Below are 24,472 nucleotides of genomic sequence, written 5' to 3' on the forward strand. Positions count from 1 at the left end.
TTCCAAACCCTTTCCAAAAGTATTTTAGAAATAAAGCTTACTTAAACCTCTCTCTTTTAACACCCATTTAACTTTTTCATTAAAATGGTTTTAAATTTCCAAACAGGTGGCAACCCTCTTTCCAGTTGAAGCTTTCTTAAACCTCTCGTTTATTTTATTCCCATTTAAAATTTTGATTTCAACTTGCTAATAAAATAGATTCAGTACTCCAAGGCAGTTGACAACTCTCCTAAGAACCATTTTGGAAATAAAACTTTCTTAAACCTCTCTCGATTGATGCTCAAATAAAAATATTTGATTTTGTTAATTTAATTGATTGCACCTTTTGCAAATTACTTCGAAATAAATCGTTTTAGAAACCTTTTTTTCTGACAGAAATATCTTATTACCTAATATTTTATTCTACCTATTAATTAATTGATTTAAATTTTTTTAAAGGTGGCAATTCTCTTCATATGTTAATTCACGTCATTGCCAACCTGTGCGTCAAATTTCACTGGAATATATGTAGCCGCCTCAGCGTTAAAAGCAACAAACACACTCACTCCCTCCTTCAATCACTCACAAGCGTTCACATTACAATATTAGTAGGATTCTTTAACAAAATCCGTATGAATCCAAATTTCAAATTTGGTGGAATATTAAAAAAAAGTCAACAAACGTTCATAAAAATTTCGAGCTCTTTAATTAGATTTCATTGAAAGATTTGGGATATGCAGGTTTTGTAACCCATTCAATTTTATTATATAAAAGACCGGCCCGAAGTAGCTGAAATTTAACGTTGATTTTTGGAAATTTTTTTGTTGGAAGTGTATTTTCGACTTTGACTTTGTTATATGGAAAAACTGAGCGGCTCTTTTAACTTATGGTTGCTTAAACAAAAAGTAATAATCAATACGTGGGTGGCGTATAATTGTGATAAGCACTATAGCGTGGAGATCTTTTCGTTGCAGTGAAACTGACTCCTTTCTGTCCTAATCTAATCATTTTCGAGTCGAGTTGATGTAAGAGAACTGCATTAGAATTCGATTCTTGAATGCATAGAAAAGTTGATAAATTCAGAGAACTGGAAAAATTTCTAAGATAATTTCGTGAATTACTCGATCAGACCTAAATATGACCCTTTAGATCACACCCAGTGGGAAAATGTAATGTATAGTAATCGAAAAAATAATCAGTAAAACAACCCTTTTCACATTCGAAAATTCATTTTTTTCACCAGGGCGATGTCCTAAGAAAAGTGGGGCATTCAATTTTGCATTACCTAGTATCGAGAAATGAATGTGATTTAATATGAAATTTTTGTAACTTTTTGAATACATTAGAATGGTGATTACATACTAAACAGTAATTGGATATAAAACTCATAAGATATAACGGGTGATTTTTTAAGAGCTTGATAACTTTTTTTTTAAAAAAAACGCATAAAATTTGCAAAATCTCATCGGTTCTTTATTTGAAACGTTAGATTGGTCCATGACATTTACTTTTTGAAGATAATTTCATTTAAATGTTGACCGCGGCTGCGTCTTAGGTGGTCCATTCGGAAAGTCCAATTTTGGGCAACTTTTTCGAGCATTTCGGCCGGAATAGCCCGAATTTCTTCGGAAATGTTGTCTTCCAAAGCTGGAATAGTTGCTGGCTTATTTCTGTAGACTTTAGACTTGACGTAGCCCCACAAAAAATAGTCTAAAGGCGTCAAATCGCATGATCTTGGTGGCCAACTTACCGGTCCATTTCTTGAGATGAATTGTTCTCCGAAGTTTTCCCTCAAAATGGCCATAGAATCGCGAGCTGTGTGGCATGTAGCGCCATCTTGTTGAAACCACATGTCAACCAAGTTCAGTTCTTCCATTTTTGGCAACAAAAAGTTTGTTAGCATCGAACGATAGCGATCGCCATTCACCGTAACGTTGCGTCCAACAGCATCTTTGAAAAAATACGGTCCAATGATTCCACCAGCGTACAAACCACACCAAACAGTGCATTTTTCGGGATGCATGGGCAGTTCTTGAACGGCTTCTGGTTGCTCTTCACTCCAAATGCGGCAATTTTGCTTATTTACGAAGCCATTCAACCAGAAATGAGCCTCATCGCTGAACAAAATTTGTCGATAAAAAAGCGGATTTTCTGCCAACTTTTCTAGGGCCCATTCACTGAAAATTCGACGTTGTGGCAGATCGTTCGGCTTCAGTTCTTGCACGAGCTGTATTTTATACGGTTTTACACCAAGATCTTTGCGTAAAATCTTCCATGTGGTCGAATAACACAAACCCAATTGCTGCGAACGGCGACGAATCGACATTTCACGGTCTTCAGCAACACTCTCAGAAACAGACGCAATATTCTCTTCTGTACGCACTGTACGCATTCGTGTGGTTGGTTTAATGTCCAATAAAGTAAACTGAGTGCGAAACTTGGTCACAATCGCATTAATTGTTTGCTCACTTGGTCGATTATGTAGACCATAAATCGGACGTAAAGCGCGAAACACATTTCGAACCGAACACTGATTTTGGTAATAAAATTCAATGATTTGCAAGCGTTGCTCGTTAGTAAGTCTATTCATGATGAAATTTCAAAGCATACTGAGCATCTTTCTCTTTGACACCATGTCTGAAATCCCACGTGATCTGTCAAATACTAATGCATGAAAATCCTAACCTCAAAAAAATCACCCGTTACATACATTCGATTACTTATCACGCATGGAATGCATTACTACTTTTCCCACTGGGCACCTAAGTTTATTTGCGCTGTTACATAGTGTTAATAATTTTGATTTGTACGCCAATATCGATTGCTGCCAAACCACGCGCCTGGCACCTACATACGTACGTATGTATGTATGTATGTACTTATGTGCGCATGTACTTTTTTGTACAATTCCAATTATTGTCATTATTAGCGTGGAATTAGTAAAATCGTAGAAATTTAATGGAGATCAATATGCGAACAACATCGTAACGATAATATCTGAACAGGCAATAGGAGAATGGAAGAATGTGCTATTTGTACGAATAAGCGAGCAACTATCCATATTTATGTACATACATATGTAAATACATAGATTGACAACCAACAGGTGTACAAGTGCCAAATATAGCACGGGCTGAATACTAATTGACCAACAAAATTGTGGCAAACAAACCCAAAAAAAAATGTCGAGATGATTATGGAATAATTTTCAGATTTTATTATCTTGCCTTCTGTGCTTACTGGCAAATTGCTTGGATTATTGCCTGGCCAGCGAGATTGTTGCTTCATGCATACTAAATAGCTTGATTTACTTTTAGCTAATAAGCTAAATTTATTATACATTCTTACTTAACATACACATAAAAGCTTGCGTCTACTTGCTTCTTTTAGGTTCACTCACAACGCCCCCCTGCTCGGAGGCCATCACATGGGTGCTCTATCCCGATCCCATACCCATCTCACCCAAACAGGTATGCCCATAAAAACCTACTTTAAATAACTCACCTGAAATTAAATGGCGCCAAATTTTTATGTAGCTTTAATTTAATTTTGTAATTGTCATTCGTCTATCCGCAGATTGCACGCTTCCGCCAGCTGCAAGATACACAGGATGGTGCGTTGGTGGATAATTATCGGCAGTTGCAGCCGGTGGGTAATCGTCGAGTTTTTATGCGTAATGGCAATACGAGGCATACGCATGTACAAGCTTTGAAGCAGGAATTGGACTATAAGAAATGGGATTGGTATAATTGATTGGTCATAAGCAAATTATTTGGATAGCGTACTCGTTCCACATTAAGCGGCCATTTGTTTTTGTAATCGATTCTTAGTTAATTAAATGTTTAATTTATTATTTGTGTACTTAATTGCGCTGTTGTAATTTTAGTATGCTTAGAATGTGCATTTAACCACTTTGTATATATGTATGTATGTATGTAAGTAGTTGCATGTAAAGTTTTATAATTCTAAATAAACATACATATACGACTGAAATGCTCATAAGTATTCACATTTGTGTTCACAAGCAGTTAACTAAACATTTAAGTATGAATTTTTTATTTAAAAATATATATATTAAAAACCTGGAATTATCATGTGAAAAATTACCATGACAGTTAAATTGTGCTGTGTGCAAGTTATTTTGATTTCAATGCGTCTAAGTTGCCCGCAATGGGTATAGAGAAAGTAATTCACTACATAATAGAAGTGGGAATTACCAAGCTGCGATTAATCGTTTCCGCAGTACTTAGTTATGAAAAGTTTACTCGCTTTAATTCTACAACGAATCGTAGCACGAGGCAAGATTAGAAGCAAAGGATCATCTAGTATAAAGAGGCTGCCTTCGTCACTTCTTGCACATGATACTGGCCAGTCATGGAGGCTGTTAAAAGTGTGAACACATACCTCTGCTTCTGCAATATATATTTCGTGCAACCTCCACGTTAGATAGACAACTCCCAGTCCTTACAAAACTCTGTTATAATACTTAGCCACCAACCATAGAGGCATGTTTGCACGATTAATCCACCTATCAAACATTAAGGGGTCTCAACACCGTGCACTTTTCGTTCAAGTTTGCGTTGTTACATAATTAAGCGTTTTATGAATGCTATATCGTTACAAGACACGAATAAAGGCGCGAGCTCAAAAGTTGACCGCGAAAAAAGGCACAAAAAAAAACTTCAGCGAAGGCGCCCAAACCTGGTCGACGGCGAAGAAAGATGCGTTAACTTATTTTCGCGGTCAACTATGTTTGCGGGTGTAATAGTATGTACATTCCTTTTCTAGGTATACATCTATGATTACGCGTCTTTCTTCGCTGTCAACTAGGTTTACGCGTAATTTTTCGTCAATGCGTCCTTTTTCGCCACAAGAACATCACACCATGCATCGTATTGACAACACGAGCGAGAAACCAAAACCAGTGGTCGGTAGTGATGTGAATAGTATCGAGTATCGAATAGTATTTATTTATTACTGTTGAGCAATTTGAGAGTTCGATGAGTATTGAACAAATTATGTCCATACTTCTATACTCCATCATCATCGTTTAAAGATATTTTCATAACAAGCGTCGACAAAGCAAAGTAACGGGTTGCAAAATTTACAATGGTTGAATGGAGAATGGTTGAGGAGCAGTGTATAACCAGGTTTCAAAATGATAATTTACCGAAACACAACGTGGATAAAACAAACGGCAATTCTCTTTAGAGTGATTTTGATCAAAAATCTAAGTAAGCTCATACAAGTTTTTTAGCGTCTGAAATAGTTGGGGGTAATCAATATATCGAGAAGACTTATTGCAGAGACATCGAGATTAGCTCGTGTGGTGGAAAGAATGCGAAAAATATATCCCCAATAGCCGAAATAGTTAAAAATTATTTATGGTAAGTATTGAAGGTAACAATAAGCTTAAACAGCAGTTCAGTAGTTTCTACGCAATGTTTTCGATTGAAAACCTTTTTTACTAAAGAAAAGTCATTATGAGTATTAGGTTTTGTATATGGGATTTTTAACGGAATAATGTAAAAGTATCGAATACATTTATTCGATACTTGAAAGTATCGGAAATTTACACCACTTACAAAAAATTCGGGGTGGTAGAATCTTGAAAATAATGTGATAGATCTCAAATGTGGTAGACCTCAGTTTTTGGATAGTTTCTTACTTATTTTTATTTTTTTATGTAAATATTACGCAAGAGAAAATATAATAATTGTTTACAGTGTCGGACAAATTAATAGGGTCGCCCCAGTTTGATAAGTTTTGACAATTTTTCTTTTGTTTGCTTAAGGCTTATTAATTTTTATCATATTTTCATTTTCTAACAAAAAACTATATAAATCCAAATTTCCATCTTTGTGTAAAAATTAAAAAACTATGCAAAGTTTCATCTAAATTGCAAATTTTTTAATTACATTTTGGTATAATAAAGTTGCTAAAAAATCGCGTTGAGTTTTGGAAATGTTTTGTTTACCGTGTAACGCAGTTCCTTCCGTATATAGATCGGAGCGATAAAGATGCTTCGAAGTGGTGCTCAAAAACATGCATCCGTCTGTGGATACTCAAGATATAAAAGATTTCGTACACAATCTTGGTCACTCGGTTGTATTTGTTTATAATATTGAAGCCGCTACTTCGTCATTGAGCTGATATATACATAAAGCCTTCTTACTTTCAAAGATTCTTTCTTTGCTAACAATACAGCCTCGCTAAGGCGAAATACCAAGTCAGACGATGTGAACTGTGCTTTAAGGATGTGATGGAAATCACCCAGCAAATTATAGTCTGCTTTTTCTAATAAAAGTTTCAAAAACTCAAATACCTACGATTGAGAAGGACGGATATCCCACCTGCTAGTGCCGCTGTCATATTCGCAAGCTCATAAACGTCCTAACAGTGCATAAATGCCCCATATGAGTGATATTCCAGATAGTTCTGAAACACTAAGTACAACCCAAAATACAAATGGAATGAAAGAAATGAACTATTAGAACTATTAAAGTAAGTCATTCAATAAATGACAATTATGATGAATATCTTCATCACGCTTACGACCAATCACTGCACATACTCGATTCTTTAAAAAATTGTATTTGGAACGCCAAAGGGCTATCAAAACACTTACTCGAAGTAAAAGCATTCCGGGGCTCTCGCTTTATTACTTCTAAAGAATGGCCACTCTACGCTGCTATCGGAAAACTCAAGTTATCTCGGAGCTCGTACGGAAAACCTACATCCATACTGGTCAAAAGATATAAACAATAGGGAATTTTGATTGATTTCTGCGTGGCCGAAGGTATTGTACCTTCGGAAGAAACATATAGATCTTGTTTAGACTTGTCATCTGATCATTCTCCTGCTTTATTTGTACTCAATAGCAATTTTTGTGCCAAATCTGAAGAAAACCTTACTCCTGCAGTAGAACATTTCAACAATTCCCCCCTTGCCTCCAGCTAGCCGCCTCGAATTCAACAGGCGAAAAAGTTCATCGATCTATTTAGAAGTAAAGACGACCACTTGCAAAGAAAAGGTGGCAGCGCACTAGAACCTGAAGGTCCAAAATGATTAAACAAGCTCCCAAAATAACTGAATAACTGCATGAATCTTGCAGATCACCCCGTGTTGAAATATTTAGAGAGCTCTTTACGCCAGTTAAGCTTTGGCGGCAATGGTCTAAAAGATTCCAATATTTTTTTTTGATCGCCAAAAGGTTAATATGTAAATGTAAAATGATTAAATCAGTTACGCTAGAGTACTTATTTCATATCAGAAGCGCTCAAAAATATTACGCCACTTTAATAATAACTCTAGGATATAAAAACAATTTTTTTCTCTAATTTATATTTTTTACTAAAACATATCAACTCATTCTTTCTTCTCTTTCTTTTTCGCGTACAATTGTTCCGATGTTGGTATATCTTCAACAAAGAAATTTGCCGGTATCAAATGGAACACCTTTTGTAATATATCCAATAGGGTAGTCTCCACAGTTTCTGTTACTAGCGGTCGTAGGGCTTCGAAGAAATCACGCCAATTTTCATTGAAAAACAAATTAGTGCTACGCTCCACTTCTTTGCTGTTGCCATTGAAAATATTTTCGAAATTCGTTTTCAGACCACCCGGCGCTAGATCCATGCGTATCTTTGTAACATTGTAGAAGGTGTAACCGCCTTTCTCATAGAGACGAGTTTTTGTGCGCATGAGGATGTTGAGTTTTTCTAGAATATATAAAAATTAATTGAGAAATCGAATTTTGAATATAAAACATAAAAATGCTACCAGTCCAGGGAATAAAGACAAATAAATTACTCATTTTTCGGAATAATTTAGGCAAAGCTGGATTTTGCTGGGAAGGGCGGCAATTGCTAGCCTTACGAAAAACGTGACTTAATATTTTTACGCAAGTTTCTAAGCTAAAAATATATAAATTTTATTTTTCTCGTAAGGTGGATGGCACTTAGTTATGTTGTTTGAAATCACAAAATAAAGATATTTGCAAAAATCCAACTTTCGCCTAATTATTCTAAAGCGGAATTATTCTAAACCGAAATTTTAAAAATTAAAACAAAAATTTATGCGTAGCTACAGAGGTTTACAAAATGTATATTACAAAAAAATCGCAAAAATTCGACAACATTTTGACTTTATTCTGCTATAACTCAGCTTGTTGAAACTTATTAACTGAATTTCATAAGCTCGCTGAGTAATTCTTGATCTAGTTAAAAAATTTTGTCGAATTTTGCCTACTAAAAAAAAAATAAATTATACCCTGGCAACGACACCTAAAAATGCATTTAATAGCCTAATTCCACCAAAGACTTAACAGCAGTTAAGAGCACAGATAAGTTCCAAGAATTTTAACGTGGGGAGATCGGCAAGGTTTAATTCTTAGTTTTTGCTTTTTTCCTTTCGTTTGCTTCTACTCAATAGGTGCAATTACCCCCCTCAAGTTGTAATCTCTCTTTTTCCAATTGACATAAACTGCAGTTAAGGCTTGGTGGAAATCAACTGTAAAACTTTGAAATTTTCTTGAACCGACTTATGTATTTTGTGCTTAGAACAAAATAAAGCGGTGCCGCATAATGTTGATATTTTAGGGGCCACCCTGATGTAGATCTTTGATTGATACCTACCTATTTCGATAAACATATGTCCAGCACCGTTCAACGGTATTAACAGTATTCTGCCAGCCATTTTATATTGACCCTCCAAACGTAGCTTTGGTATGTAAATTTTCGTTTCCCAGCTGTAGTCCTTTTTGCTCACTCTATATTATGTTAAGAATGTTGATTATATACATACATAGTTTTTAGTATTGTATAACGGACTTTTTTTGTTAACTATTTCAATGCCTTTTTAACTCACTTGCTCTCCTTAATAACTAGTTTCGACAGTCCAGTTGCCACCATTTCCGTTAAATTGGCGTGTAACGTTACTGCTCCTTGATTATCTTGTGCGAATTGTATCGGTTTAAGTTTTAACGGATCAAATGTACCAATCACTTCCATGATCTCAGGTATACCTTGAAAATTAGAATGTTGGAACATAAATAGGTCGATGTAATTTTTTTTCTACGAGAAATAGCCCTCGTAAGCTCAACTCCAGCTACGCTGAGCACAGTATTTATGTGAAGAACACATTTCCGCAAAAATGCTGTCTGATCACAGTAGCTGGGGTTGGACTTAGGAGGGATATTTTTTTATGAAAAAATGCCATCGACGTCGATAACCATAATTGGGCCGAATATTTTGTACAATAAAATAAATACCTTTTCCCAGTTGATCCATTAACTTTTGAATACTGGATGTTGAGCATTTGACGAATTCCGGCTCGTTTATGCGGCATGTTTGCATGAAATCCGCTGTGAATGTTATAAGAAAAAAAGTAGAAATAAAATCAATATTACTGGGAAACATCAGCATCTTATTGGTAACACGAAGCCCCAAATAATATCCTATGAGAGATATCAAGGAGGACTGAGAAAACTATTGGGAAAGTTTGAACTCTATAAAATTGACACAAGGACTACAAAGAAATATTTATGGAAATTCTAGGTAAATCTACGCAGTCAAAAAAATCATATATTAAGTTCCGTAAGTTATTTTCTAAAAGCGATTACGCCACAGGAAGGCTAGGAGAAAAAATGGCTGTTGAACGGACTCTAGTCAGGACATCTCAGGCTGCGCGGATATAATTGATAATTTTAAGAAATCAATGTTAGCTCACGTATCGGAAAGGTGCATTAAAGCTACAACAGTGGATAGAGGGGCGATCATGGATGTGGGCGATCAAATCGTTGCATCCATTCAAATCCGCAGGACCGGATGGTGTGGTGCCGGCCATCTTACAACATTCTTGTGAAAATATGCTATCTCATATAACGAGCATAAAGCTTGGAGGAAAGCTAGAATGATACTAACATATCTATTCCTAAGGCGGGGAAACTAATCCCTTACCGTGTAGTGTAAGTGTATTAGGCCAATAAGCTATTCATCGTTTATCCTACACTTGACACTTTAGAATATAGTAGATTTATTCTTATATGAGGGAGGGTAGAGTTATCAAAGCAGATATAAACCTTCAAAAAGCGAGCTTGTCTTTTTCACAAGGAAAACAAAGGGACTAAGCTGGACATTTCATCGCGTAATGTATACGCAAAAGGATCTTTGGAAAAAACAAGGGTTGTCACTGCACGTAATTATGGCATATACACCACAATCATCTGACTGATTAGCAAAAACTCGCAGTATTTCCATGTACACCGATGGCTGAAAGATTGAGAAAGGTATTGGTGCGGGCTATTACATATTCAAAGGACCTCCAGCTTTGGCAATCATATCGCCTACCTGATGACTGCACTCTCACTTTCACGTATAGATATTTGCCTAGAAAAATCTGTTAGTCTTAAAAAAAAAATAGTAAGGCTCGGTCAGGGAACGCCGATTAATTCATTGACAGCCAATCAACATTGAAAGCGAGCGTTGGGATCCGTGGTAATAATACGCATCGCTTGAATCAGTGAGTCACGTCAACGCCGCTCTCTGCTGTGTTCCTGGGCTTATGTATTTAGAAATATCGAAGGGATCGAAGTAGTCGATCCACCTTTTATCAACTTCGCTGACAGCTGACCGAAAGCTACTGAATTTGATGAAAAACTATTCAATTTCAACCGGCCAAATTTTTTATTATTTAACCATAATTTTAATTTTAATTTTTTTTTTGTTATTACAATAAGTTATTCCACCTTTTTTGTGCTACAGCTGAATAATTGGTGTTCACAAAAGGTGTGTAGTTATTCGGATTCCTCTAAATATTTACATACATACATACATATTTTATCGTCTTGTTTTTATTTAAACGCAAATATGCCAATCTTCATGGTTTCCGGTCATTTAATATTCTCCCTGCTCTGCTGTTAGTTTTGAGACAACACATTTTTCCATTCAAAATTGAGTAACGGCGTTAAATAAATAAATCTGCCTTCAAATACTTGTTGAAATATTTACTTAATTGCCGTAGAGTTTACTTTTACTACTGGTATTTGTTAGTACAAGTATTTGTTTATAAACAAACATATAGGTATGTGTATAATTAGCTTTTTTACTACCTGTCTCTAAATTTGTAAAATAAATTCCGTGCCAAGTTGTTCAACTGCGTCATCAAATGTTAATCAAGTACGTTGTTATAGGATAGTTTTCATATAAATACATACATACGTAAATATGTATGTATAAAAAGATTGTAATTACATCTGTAATGAATTTTATTTATCTAATAAAAATTTTATATTTAGAAATTTAGATTTAAATGTAACGAAGTTGATTATTATGTATTTAAATTAGAAAAAAATAAACCTGTTTCCAAGAGTTACAACCTCAAATTATGTAACTACATGAAATGACCAACACATCCATATATACATATAAGCCATGGTTGTAGGAAAGCGCTCAAGAACGATACCATCCAATTCCCATATAAAATCAGTCACTTAGTCCGAAAATACAAGTTTTTCTGTAGTGTTGTTATCGAGATTTCGCAACATAATTTTTATGGTTAAAGAAAAAATGTCAAAGCATACAAATTTCTACTATTTGGAGAATCCGTTAACCGATCAAAACAAATTATATAACAAATGAAATGAATGAAATTTGCTGTTCGTTCATAATTAATTTTTCATTAAAGTTATCTACACGTTTTTGACATATTTAAAAAGATTTCAAAAAAATATAAATATTATTTAAAAAAAACTGGAAAAATAAGTATCAACTTAAACTGTTAAAACTAGTATATAGGAAAACGGCTTTCGAAAATTTGCTTTCACTAATACTGTAAAACTAACAAATGTACATACATATTAAGCTTTAAGCAACCGACGCTACTGCTCTGCTGTTATCAAAAAGAGGAGATGATAAATTGAACTTCCAAAGATTTTAAAGGTACTATGTTAGCTTTACCAAAATCTATATAACTTGCATATTCTAAGCACTTTACTTCATTTTAAATTTGCCTATGGGCCAAAGCACTGCGCGACGTTAATACGGTTTCTGCGACGATGGTATAATGACCGGTCATTTGCCTGTGTTTGCTCTGGCTAGCCACTGGTCAAAGTTATCGGTTATAAAATTGAAAAATTTAACTTTCGTTTTTCGAACTTTTGCCATTTTTTGACTTTCGAATGTTGCCACTCAAAATTGCATTACTACATTTTTATTCGTAAATAAGGAATGTGTTTTTTCTTTTTTTTTTAGAAAAATCACGTCTTCACTGTTAAACACTTGCGGCGATCGCTTGCATTGGCTTGGAAGTTTTGGTTATCACCCTGTTTAAAATTGGATGTTTTTCGAGTTTGTGTAAAAAAAGAATTCAATGGTAATACGTCCGAAGTTCACCAGTTAAATTAGTAGGTATTTCAGTTCACTTCCATAATAAGGAAAATGGTCTTTGAGCTTTAATCGACAAATCTAAGTTTTTGTTAAAGACGAAAACCAAAACCATTTTCCCATTTTTATTTGCGAAATTTTGCATACTTCTTTTCCGTTTTTTCACATTTTGACTCTTACGTTTTTCTGTGTAATACTCTAAACTCCGAACGCTACTCAAACAGGCGAACACCAGTAAAAGTCCTTTTAGCACAGCCGATGTGCGTAAGAGGGCGCTTTTATGCATTGCTATTGCCGCTTAACTTGCGACCAATGAAAAAAAAAATAAAAAAAAAAACAATATAAACTAAAATAATCAGTGAGTTTTCTTAATAAATTTAACAACGCTTTAGCAGCGAGATGTTGAACGCGACTGTTGTTAATCTCGAAATGCTGCGGCACTTTTATAAACATAAACTCAATAATAACAATTTATTAACTTAACTGCTGTGCTATTACTCGCACTTTACGTAGGTACTTACTACTTTACACTTAGTCACTTGCATACTTGTCAAGCTACCTGTTCAACCAACTAGCCGGCCGGCTGGCTAGACGCGGCTGTGCGGGGGGGTGGTGAGCGCACAAAGGTTAACAGCAAGTATTTTGCAGGTGTATACAGACTTACCTACTCAGTAAATATGTATATACATATTTACATAGATACGTAGTGCTCATAGAATATTTATGTTTTTTTTTTTTTGTGTTGTAAACTAGTTGAGTAAACTTAGTTTTTATTTCTATTCTCATTTTTATGTTATTTTCTAATGTTAAATCAATCGTAATTAACTTATTTGAGTTACTGCTGCACTTGAGGGAGGCTCGGGTAATGCAATACGAGTAGTGTTATAGTTTTGTGGTGCTTTAATTTACTAACATTAGGATGGTACCTTAGGGTGATAAAAACTGAGATATGGTCAGTAAGTACAAGGTTGCTTTAGTTAAGGATAAGAAGTTTGTATCAAACAAAAATGTTTTCTGGAGAAAAGAACTTAGATAAATCACTCTTTAACTGTGCATGGTTACACTTCGTGGAGTCGACCACGCATTACTTGTTTGAAACGCAAATTTCGCGCATGATTTGACCTAAAACTGTAAATTTAGAACTTAGAAAAGTAAATGGACATCACAAGTCTTATGATCTTTGCATACATTTTATTAAAATACGTTCATATTGCTTTCACAAAGGTTCGCAAAAAAATGCGAAAATCAGTGTAACTCTCCATGGTGAAGATCCGACCGTAAATGCCGAAGATATAACGAACAATTTAAAACGGGCTTGGCAAAAAAATTGCTTCTAGAAATCCTAGAGACAAAAAATATACATGTATTTCTTTCAATTTGCCTTGCAAATATGCTTTGGACTCGAAGGTGTTCGGCGAACTTTTTTCAGGTCCGGTCTAATGTACATACATACATGCATGTATATATAAGCAGGCAACGTGATGCCACTAAAAATTTTATGTCGGAAACTTTTAAGAAGGTTAATTATGTAAATTGTTGAATGCCACTGAAATTTAACGGTTTTAAGTTTACATTTTTGCGCATAGGCGAGCTTTGATGTTTCAGCCGGGAACCTGGATAACTTGTTTTAATTGGCGATTTTTATAATAATTAATTATATGTAATTTAAATTAGTAATATACAATGATTGTTGATAATGTTGTAGATGACTACGGCAAAACTGGATTCGTAATAACTTCATACGGCAAAGCAATTACTCATTTATGTAGAGCGAGCTTTATTTGTTAAGCTACTGAAAAAAGAAAGGCTAATAAAGAAAGGAAGTAATCTGTCACTGCATCTTTATTTAAAAAAATATGTTATATTGGTGAGGCTGCAACAATAACAGTCACAATTTTTGACAAGGTAGAACGGCGGGCTAATAGAAAGCGGTCAAAGTGATTTTTAACCGACTTCAAAAAAAGGAGGTTATCAATTCGTGGAAATATTTTTGCTTTTATGCATGTTACCGAATAATTTGGGACCACGTGAATGGGTTTCGAAAATTCTTTTTTTTTGTTGTCGGAAAGGTGATACCTCAAGGGTGGTCCAATTTTAATTAAGCTCAGTTCGGAACATTAGATTATGAAGCATTTAATGGCAATCCTGAATTTTTATATGAACAACGAAGTCGGGTGTGTTGCTTAAACATTACCTCGTTCAAAAATAAAACTGTGTTATTTCTTAAACTTATTTTTTGCAAATAAATTTTTTTCACTGGCACAGTGAAAACAGGACGAGAACTTCGCCGAGCATGGCTACACGACGGGAAAGCAACCGGCAGGGCAATTATGGCTACAAAAGTTGCAAGTCCATTTTTTTTTAAATGATTGGATGTGTTCGAAGCCCGGCACTCGAGAGTTTTTGTGGTCGCCGATTACGAATCTGAAGTAAATTTTTTTGATTTCAAAATGGCAGATCCAATATGGCGATCAAATTACAAAGAAAAGTACTAAAATTAAAACGTTGATACTGAACGTTTTATACATTGTCAAGGGTTAAAACACGTTTCCAGTCGGTTTCTGGGGTTGCTGATTACGAATCTGATGTCAGATTTTCAAAATTCAAAAATCGGTTGACGTGGTCCAAACTTATGCGGTAACATACATAAAAAAAACAAAAAAAAAAAAAAAAATATTCCGACGAACTGATAACCTCCTCCTTTTTTGGAAGTCGGTTAAAAACCACATTTTTAGCTGCATTTTAACATGTCAAGAAAATAAAAAAATTGAGAACATCAGCGTTTTTATAAAAAACCGACCAGCGCAACCTCTAAGAAAACTTTTTTCAAAATAAAAAAATACGTGTCTCTTTTTTTATCGCAAATAACAATATTCTGATGTGGCGTTTATGAATTTCCAAAAAGATTGTTTTTATTAACCACTCTAATATGGGTATATATACAATTCGGACCAGGGACCTTTGTTTCACCAAATTCCTGGTCAATGTGTATGAACTCGTCGACTGTTACCTTCGGAAATCTTTGCTGCAGTTGTTGTTGTGAAGAAACAATTTCATTGCAAACGAATTAAATTAAAATATATATAATTAAATAAAATGAATTAAACTCATAAATTTGTAATTGGTTGAAAGGTTTTATATTAACTTCATTTTTTTATTTTAAACACCTTCAACACCTCCGCTTCTATCGACGACATTTGCGACAGCCCAACTAGTTTGATCTCGATTTGGCTTTGACAATTCTAACATCGAAGTCGGTATTCCATAGGCTTTCCTCATCTCACCTCATCTTGGTCAACAACAACATTCCAACATATTTGTCTCCATTAAAAGCATTGCGAAGTGCTTATTTGCAAAAAAAAAACATTTATATACAAATTAATTTGCTTAGAATAGGCTACAAATTTAAATGTAAAATTGTGTCAACATGCAATGTAGAGATTTACTTGCCGTAAAGGTATTAATTTTACCGGTTTGTCTTCGAAGTCCTCAAAACACAAATTAGAGATAGATATTGCTGATAATACATATGTTTAAGTTTCCCTTTTTAATTCGCTCATGCAAATCTCTCGTAAATTGATATGCTTGATTAAATAAAATGAATAATAATACTCTATGTAAATTACGAATTACCACGTAACAATGTGCTTATAAAAGTATTAGAGGATAATTGGTTTTAATTACTGACGTCAACAAATCTAAACCACTTAATACTTAACAAAGGAACACTTGCATATCGAGGGCTTATGTATATTCAATACCCTCTATTTGCAAAAATTCAATTTTTCAGGAGAGCAAAAAAACTGTTTTGACAGCTATTTTTAAAAGACAAAACCGAGTTCAATTCTTATATAAAAGTTTAGAAGTACCGTTAATTTCATCATGTGAAATGTAAATGTCTTTCATTACTTGTGAGGTAAATTATTATAAATTTTAAATAGCTATATTTTAACATTTCTAATAAAATTTACATTAAAAAAATCTCTCTTCAGTTAGACATAATGAGATAAACTTATATAGTTACAGGTGGGCGGTATCACGCCCATTTTCCACAATTCCATAATAACGTTGCTTCTTTTCAAGTGATTTGCTGATAGTATCAATATAAGTAAGTTGGCGGTGTAACGCCCATTTTCCAAAATTTTATCATAAACGCATTCTCTAAATTACCGCTATAGGGGAGGTAGAAGTTGTTATTGCTCATTTTCAATAATATCCGTCCTACACTGAAAAGAAGTAAACGCACCGAGTTTCGTTAAGATATCTGAATTTTTACTCGAGTTCTCGTGTGCACACATGGACGGACGGACAGACAGTCACCTCTTAATCGATTTCTTTTTCCATTCTGATCATTTATGTGTACATTTGTCTATATCCACCTCGATTCATTTTGGCTGTTACAACAAACAACCGTTTTGTGAACAAAGCTATAATACCCTTGTGCACAGGTGCGCTCGGGTTTAAATATAGCCCTAAGCGCAGTCACAACCGTAATCGAGACTTGAAGTATTATTATATCAATGTCAAGAAGCAGCATGAGTGAACCACAAATTAAAATCATTTGTTAGCATGGTCAGTGATACAGATTTGAAGTGGATTGTAATTATGGTGCAGGCAGACGTGATAGTTAAAGTATGTTGTGTTCACATTGCGAAAATGACATTTTATTTTTATCCATGGATTTAGCGTGTGGCCAGATCTGCCAAGAGGAATCCGAGTCCGGTAATAGATATGTGCTGGGACCACTCCCCCAATTTATCACCTAAACAAAATAATCTTATCTTCCTACTTAATTTTCGAAAAATCTATGTATTTATGTTACCGCATAATTTTCGACAAGGTAAACCGATTTCGATAATTCTTTTTTATCGGAAAAGTGGCACCTCAAGCGTCGTCCCATACTAATTTGGCTTAGATCTGATTATTGGATTATGAAGAAATTAATGGAACTCCCAAATTTTGATATGAGAATGGGAGTCGGTTGTGTTTGTTGCTAAAAAATTATTGAAATAAAATTTTTATAATTTTTTTTTTTATTTACAATTTATTTGGATGGTGTTTAATTTTCAAACAAAATACATATGTATACACATCAGTAACTCCATTTCTATTTCTAAGCAACGGTTAATGATTTATTCGTGCCATACAATTGCTCCGAGGTGGGTATATCTTCGACAAAGAAATTCGCCGGTATTAAATTGAAAACTTTGTGCATCACATCGTACAATATCGTTTCTACGGTTTCGGTGATAATCGGCTTGAGTGCTTCGTAAAAGTCGCGCCAATTCTCATTGAAGAATTCATTAGTGCTTCGTTCCACCTCCTTGCTGTGTCCATTGAAAATATTTTCAAAATTTGTGCGTACGCGTGTCATATTCAAGTCAACACGAACTGCAGTTACGTTGTCGAAAGTGAAGCCAGCTTTTTCGTAGAGCCGCGTTTTCGTGTAGAGTGTAATGTCGAGATTGTCTGTAAGATTAAGAAAGGAAAGAAGTAACATGAATGTATTCAAATTAATCGATCTCATGGCAAATATTTTTGCTAACTACATTATTTATGTCAATGTTATTGTGGCTTGTTAACATTTTATTTTTAATATTTTTATTGAGCTTTGTACCACGATTGTTTATTAGGAAAATTTGAGAAAGCAACAAAGTCTAAGCGGTAGAAGTTATAGCACTACTTCTACCGCTTAGACTTTGTTGCTTTCTCAAATTTTCCTAATAAACAATCGTGGTACAAAGCTCAATAAAAATATTACATTATTTATGTTTCAGTCACATTATCTTTAAATAAGTTTTCCACGAAAAGCACAGTACTACAGACAAAAGAGTGCCATACCGATTTCTATAAACATTTTGCCGGAACCTCTCAAGGGTATCAATAAAATCTGCCCTTCCATTTTATAAACGGCATCCATTCGCATTTTGGGTAAAAAGATTTTGGTAATCCAGTTGAAGTCCCGTTTGCTGACTCTGCGAAAGAAGTAAATAATAATTCAGGCAAATACTTTGGGCTAATTTTGCATTTGATAAAAAAGAATTCACAAATTAGGGACGTCAAAACGTTGGCGGAGTTATAAAAAATAGTTGCCAGATGAAATACTAAATTTTGGTATATTTTCTCTTAAGCCCAATAGCGAATTCAATTGTTAGCTTTCCTTACGACTCAAAATTAAGTTTACGTGTCTCGGCGTTTTTTGCGTATTCACAGTTATTAATCAAGTTTTTTAGGTGAAAGAAAGAGGTACGAACCCGAGTGTTTCCTACATGCGGTTGACAAGGAAAGTGTTCGTTTTCCTAATTTTCCCGTTGATCATCTATGTAGTTCCAATAAAATGTTACACTTTATTCAACACAATCAAGCAGTAAAGGTTATTGTGAGATTGCATTGTCAAGCGTATGTCAGCAGTAGTATTGTGGCTGACAGAGACACTAATGGAGAAACATTAATGGAAAAAAGTATTCTGCATATTGTGCTCAAGAAGGAAATCAGTACTCGCAAGCAATGGCTGGCATCCCCAGAGGTGATGGCAAAATCCGATAGGGTCGGATTAGGCTTTCTCTTCAGCGACACATGAACCATATGAGGCATTTTTTTTTTGTTGATGGTGTCGGTCATTTTCATCTATACGAAGTGTGTTCTACGATTCAGATGGACAGAAATAATAATGGCCAAAAGTCAAAGGTAAGTCCTGGCTACTCCAAACTTTCTAAAATTCACAAAGTCGTACATACGCATGTAATAAGTATTTTACAGCGAAACCTTGATATAACGAAGTTGACGGTGTTGGACAAATTCGTTATATTTAGTTTTGTTATATTTTTATGGCCTTACTCATAAAAAATAAAGCAGTTTATATAAAGTTTATAAATTGTAAAATGTACAAAAACGTCTTTTTTATGAATAAGTCCATTATAATTACGGTGACCATCCGTTCTGTTTTTTGCAGGACCGTACTGTTATTTAAAGGTCTGTCCTGCGTAGTTTTTCAAAACCGAAAACCCCCAATATGCACTGATTTTTTCCAAGTGTCCTACCTTTGTCCCGCATTTTCTTCGATATTTTAAAATTAACTTTTCCTAATCGAAATAAAAGCAGTGTCGATAATTAAATAATTGATAACTACGTAAGGGTAAGCTGGTATTGAAGGTTCAACTAGTCAATGCGTTCTAAATATTGTACGGTTATGGACAACGGATGACGAGAAATTCAAGACCAGCATCAAATATATCGATAACACTGTCCTACAAATTTTGTGGTAATCGCTTAAGAAAGAAAATATTTTCCAAGCCAATTTTCTTTTCAAACAAGCGTTTTCATAATTTTTTCGAAATGCGGGTTTTTGGTACATTTCGGACCTATTCGTCAATATCTCATGAAAAAATTATCCAATCAACATACGCGACCTACAGTCCTCTTACAAAAATATATTACTTTGCCGATTTCGATGAAAATTATTAGTGTTACAAGCGACCAAAATTGAAAAATTGAAATTTCAATCATTTTCTTTTTACAGTAAATGAAAATCTGATGAGAAATGTAGATGTTACGGAACACAATCTGCACAAAAAATATATATTTTTGCAAAGAGCCCATCAATACCTTACGAACTGTTGGTCGATTCAAGAGATATTGAGGAATAACGGAAAAGAAGTACTAAAAATACGTTTTTCGAACAAATCTCGAAGAAAACACTTCTTTGAAACCATGGGTATTTTTTTCGTGTTCAACGACACAAAGTTTGCCTAAAAAATTTGCTTGCGTGTAAAGTAGTATGTAATATGCCTTATTATAATTTTGTAAATATTCATTACTAATAGATTAATACCAATGAAGCAAATGTGATTTATGTTTAAAGATTAAAATTGGATTAATAATTAAGAAATATACACTCTTCGTTATTTGAATAGCGCATCCTTTTAATACTTAGCGCTGCGCATTTTCTTCCATACGAAAAGTTTATCAAGCATACTTTGTATGGTAGAAAATCAAAAAAGGGTGCGCTATTCAAATGACGACGAATATATATATGTAGTATATTTTTGTTATTTTTATACTACGCAATTATATGTACGTACATTTTTTGAAAAATTGTCCTGCATTTTGAAAATATATTTATGGTCACCGTAATTATAATATCAAAACATCGATATAGCAACTTTTAAACATTTACACACTATTACCTTTTTAAACCATTTTCTTATGGCGCCCACATGATTATACATACATATTTCTATAACCTTAGTCAAATTGAACTTAATTTATTAAACAGGTGGCACCCCTCCTGGAGTTAAGTTAAGAAACAAAGGTTTTTAAAACCATTTCGATTGACACCCAAACCTTATTGCACATCCACAGTCCGATCCCTTTAATTTGACACCGCACTTTTGAAAATCGAACTAATCTGATCTGAGATACTTCTTCTATAGCAGTGGGGTCGACACTTTGTTATATAAAGGCTTTTGCTAACGGGACTTTAACCGTCAATATATTCCGAATATTTTTGTATGGAGAATTTAGGATTTCAGGGAACTCAGCAACAATTTAGCTATTTTGAGTTATTCGCTTCAGCGAGGTTCGTTATATCGAAGTTTTAAAATGATTATTTAACCCACCTACTCTCCTTAATGTTTGTCTTCGAGAATCCCTTCACTATAACATCACTCAAATTTGCGTGAATTCTGGCTACATCGTTGCCGTCTTGTTTGAAGTATATGTCATGTACATGCATTGGATCGAAAGGGCCAAACTCCTCCACCACTTCAGGTATACCTAAAATATTTGAACTAGTTTATAAACGATGACATTGATTCAATCTTTGGATAAAAACTTGCCAATAACCAGTTGATCAATTAATTTTTGCACAGAGTTTGTAGAACATTTTGTAAAACCAGGCTGATAGATTTTACATGAAGGCAGGAAGGCGGCTAGAAAATAAGTGCATATACATATTTATACATACATACATATGTGTGCATTATATGTAAATAGAAACTTTAATTGTTTTTAAAATAAATAAGTTATATTTATCGCTACTACTTGTCATACACTTTAACTCACGTTTTTCAGCGTAGAACTCAACGCTTTTGACCTCATTCACACAGTTGACCGCAATTAAGCCACATAAGAATGCGATTTTATATAAACTGGAAAATCGTTTGTCACTTTGCAACATTTCGCGACGCAACTCTATGGATTTGTTTGTACGAATGAATATTCACCGGCTAATCAGACAGTCAACCGCGCACTACAGCCGTACCTAAGTAAATGAGCGCCAAACTTCAATTGAATGTTGTTTTAATGAACTTTGAATAGCAATTCTTGACTAAGAATAAAAATAAAACAAATAAAAATTAAAATTATTAACAAACACTTACATAAATAAAAAAAAAGTGAAAAAGTCTAAGTTCGGGCGGAGCCGAGCATTAAATCCCGGCGCGCGTATTAAATACAGTTTTTTCACCTTTCCGAAAACAGCAGGGGTGGTTTTACCCCTTTTCAAACATCTTCGATGGTATGCATGGAAATTGGGCTTAATTTGAGGCCGATTTCAAAAATTTTCAACATATTGCTTTTATGTGTCAAGTACAATAATTGTACCGAGTTTGGTTGCCGAGATACACATAGATATGTGGTCATAAGTGGGCGGTGTAACGCCCATTTCCCAACAATTTTTTTAAAAGCATTTCTTGCTTAAGTTGTATTTTCGTATTGCACGAAATTACCGTTATATGGGTTAATCGATTTCTTTTTTCATTCTGATCATTTAGTTATACATTTGTCTATATCCATCTCGATTCGTTTTGGCTGTTACAAACAACCGTTTTGTGCACAAAGCTATAATACCCTTGTGCACAAGTGCGCTCTTGTATAAATAATAAGTCATAGTGGAGTAAATCTTTTGATATTTGACGTTCATAGAGGTGAGGAATATAAAAAATGCAAACGTCAGCAAACTATCGGCTTGCAAAACGAGTTTTTTCATATATTAAAAGGGTGGCCCGACTGAATATGGTCGCGCAAAAATGATTTTTTTTTTTAGTTTGACATAAAAAAAATCACAATACGGCCTGTTCTGCAAATTGTACGATTTAATATTGCTACGATTTGCTAAATAGTTTTCAATATTTGCAATGAAAGTAATAGATATTTTAAATAGAAACGGCTAAAATCATTATTTACGTCACCCGAAATTCCGTAAAAATTTTGGCCCAATTAATAAAGTCTAACCCTTGCCATAAACGTGGCGAAGTAGAGATAACGACATATCACCTTGCGTCAGTGCTGCCCTTGGCTAGCCACCTTATTAGCGGCTTTTGCACGAGTACTTTTGTATAAAATATAGCATGATGCAAAACAAAATTATTTCTGTTCACACCATCATTCATAAATAAATGGAAAATAAGTTTGATTTTGTTCCTTTCAAATATGTATGTTTAGGACTTTTAAATGTACGAGTAAGTAGATGACAACGCACAGAACGACGCTCATTATTTCAGCACGTTTGTGACACTGGTTAATCTGGGTCAATTGAGTCAATATTAAATGAGAAATATTTTCTCCTTATATGTAACCATTTCAGGGGGTAGCATCTCAAAAAACTAAAAAAAAAAATTGTATGGCTTGCCTAAAATGACAAGTCGCGACCTCTAACTGATTCTTAAAATGTCTATAAAAATAGGCTATATATCTCATAAAAAGGAAAAGAATTATGGGTAGGGTATTGAAATAAAAAAAAAAAAAATCCAAGGGCACCCTAATGTACATACATATATACATGTACATACATATGTATGTATACTTACAAACAAAATAGTCAGACAAGACGTAATTTAAAATAAAAAAAAAATGTAAAAAACTTAAATTTTGCGTATTCTCTGTAAGATTCCTCCGCCACTTGTTAAGATAAATTAACAAGGTATACATTGTTTAGGCAGCGGAATGTCTTATCTTAAATCACATACATACATATGTATATACCTATGAAAAACACGTTTTTTGATCTTAAGCCGAGATTTTGAGGGTGTATTTAAAATTCTGAGTATGCAGATTTTTCTGCTTGTTTACACCTACAACACGTGTGACCAACGAAAAAAGTATATTAATTTTTGTCACACAGTGTAATTTAGATCGTCATTGATATTCTGTATATCATAGGTGGGCAATTTTCGCCCGCGAGCAACGCCAGCGCCGCAGTTCATATATTTACGTATACAGCAGTGTTGCCGCGAATCATTTTTAGTGGTAGCCGAATTTCTTTTAAAAAGGGCTAAAAATGGTATTTAAAATTTTTACTCACATACATATATATATGTAGGGCTAATTTCGCTATTCGCGACACCAGCATGCTGGTACAATCATAAAATTTTCAAATCGTTTTTGATGTCGCACCAGCAGCCGACACTTGATGGTGCCAGCATGCTAGTATCATCCATGGGCCCTTTAACGCATTAAGCATATTTGGGGTTGTAAATTTATCTATTTTAAAGTACCTATAGTTAAATCGGTAATAGATAAGTTAACGGTCCTAACACATTCTTTTAATAATAATAATAATAATATATTGGCGCTTACACATATGTTAGTGTTTGGCCGTGCTTCTCCTCCGATTTGTGGCGTGCGCCTTGTTGTTGTCACACAAAGCGGAGGGACCTACAATTTTACGCCGACTCCGAACGGCGATTGTATTTTTAAGAGAAGCTGTTTTTCATGGCAGAAAAACACTCGGAGGTTTGCCATTGCCTGCCGAGGGACGACCGCTGTTAAGAAAATGTCTTTTTTCTATATTTTTTTGCGATATTGCTTTGAACAGGGTTTGAACCCAGGTGCTGCGGAGTGGAAGTGCGCACCACTACACCACAGCGGCCGACAACACATTCTGTTAGTTTGTATAAAAACGCAAGGAACATACAATACACATCCACACATACATATATATGTATATATATGTATATCAGAGTCTTTCTTAGTTGAAAAATTCATCTCATACATAAATGAAAAAAATGAGATCAAATTAAGCATATACAACTTCTTCATGTCAAGTATTAATAAATTTTTTAAAGGGCTAAAAAAGAACTAGGGGCAATTTTAAATTTTAAATATTAAAT

General features: G+C 34.4%; 3 protein-coding genes across 3 annotated transcripts in view; 1 reads left to right on the top strand and 2 right to left on the bottom strand.

Annotated features, from left to right (window-relative positions):
* LOC118738450 (carbonic anhydrase 2) overlaps positions 1-3,998 on the top strand; it is a 40,654-nt gene extending 36,656 nt beyond the window's left edge. Inside the window, exons 6-7 of the mRNA XM_036469389.1 lie at positions 3,370-3,449; positions 3,556-3,998. Of these exons, the coding sequence (XP_036325282.1) occupies positions 3,370-3,449; positions 3,556-3,732 (257 nt within the window). The 3' untranslated portion in view covers positions 3,733-3,998. The remainder of the gene's footprint in view (positions 1-3,369; positions 3,450-3,555) is intronic.
* Positions 3,999-7,297: 3,299 nt separating this feature from the next.
* Positions 7,298-12,845, bottom strand: LOC118738451. Its single transcript, XM_036469390.1, has 5 exons — positions 12,543-12,845; positions 9,251-9,343; positions 8,848-9,004; positions 8,616-8,749; positions 7,298-7,700 (listed from the first exon to the last, which is right to left on the bottom strand). The coding sequence occupies exons 1-5, from the start codon at positions 12,646-12,648 to the stop codon at positions 7,348-7,350; spliced, it is 843 nt and encodes a 280-aa protein (XP_036325283.1). The 5' UTR covers positions 12,649-12,845; the 3' UTR covers positions 7,298-7,347.
* Positions 12,846-17,423: 4,578 nt separating this feature from the next.
* On the bottom strand, positions 17,424-21,671 carry LOC118738452. The gene is made up of 5 exons (XM_036469391.1): positions 21,426-21,671; positions 21,200-21,292; positions 20,981-21,137; positions 18,204-18,337; positions 17,424-17,831 (listed from the first exon to the last, which is right to left on the bottom strand). The coding sequence occupies exons 1-5, from the start codon at positions 21,538-21,540 to the stop codon at positions 17,476-17,478; spliced, it is 855 nt and encodes a 284-aa protein (XP_036325284.1). The 5' UTR covers positions 21,541-21,671; the 3' UTR covers positions 17,424-17,475.
* Positions 21,672-24,472: the final 2,801 nt, after the last annotated feature.

Source organism: Rhagoletis pomonella, unplaced genomic scaffold (genome assembly GCF_013731165.1).
Source record: "Rhagoletis pomonella isolate Grant_MI unplaced genomic scaffold, Rhpom_1.0 Rhpom_scaffold_00004, whole genome shotgun sequence".
Classification (NCBI taxonomy): Eukaryota; Metazoa; Arthropoda; class Insecta; order Diptera; family Tephritidae; genus Rhagoletis; species Rhagoletis pomonella.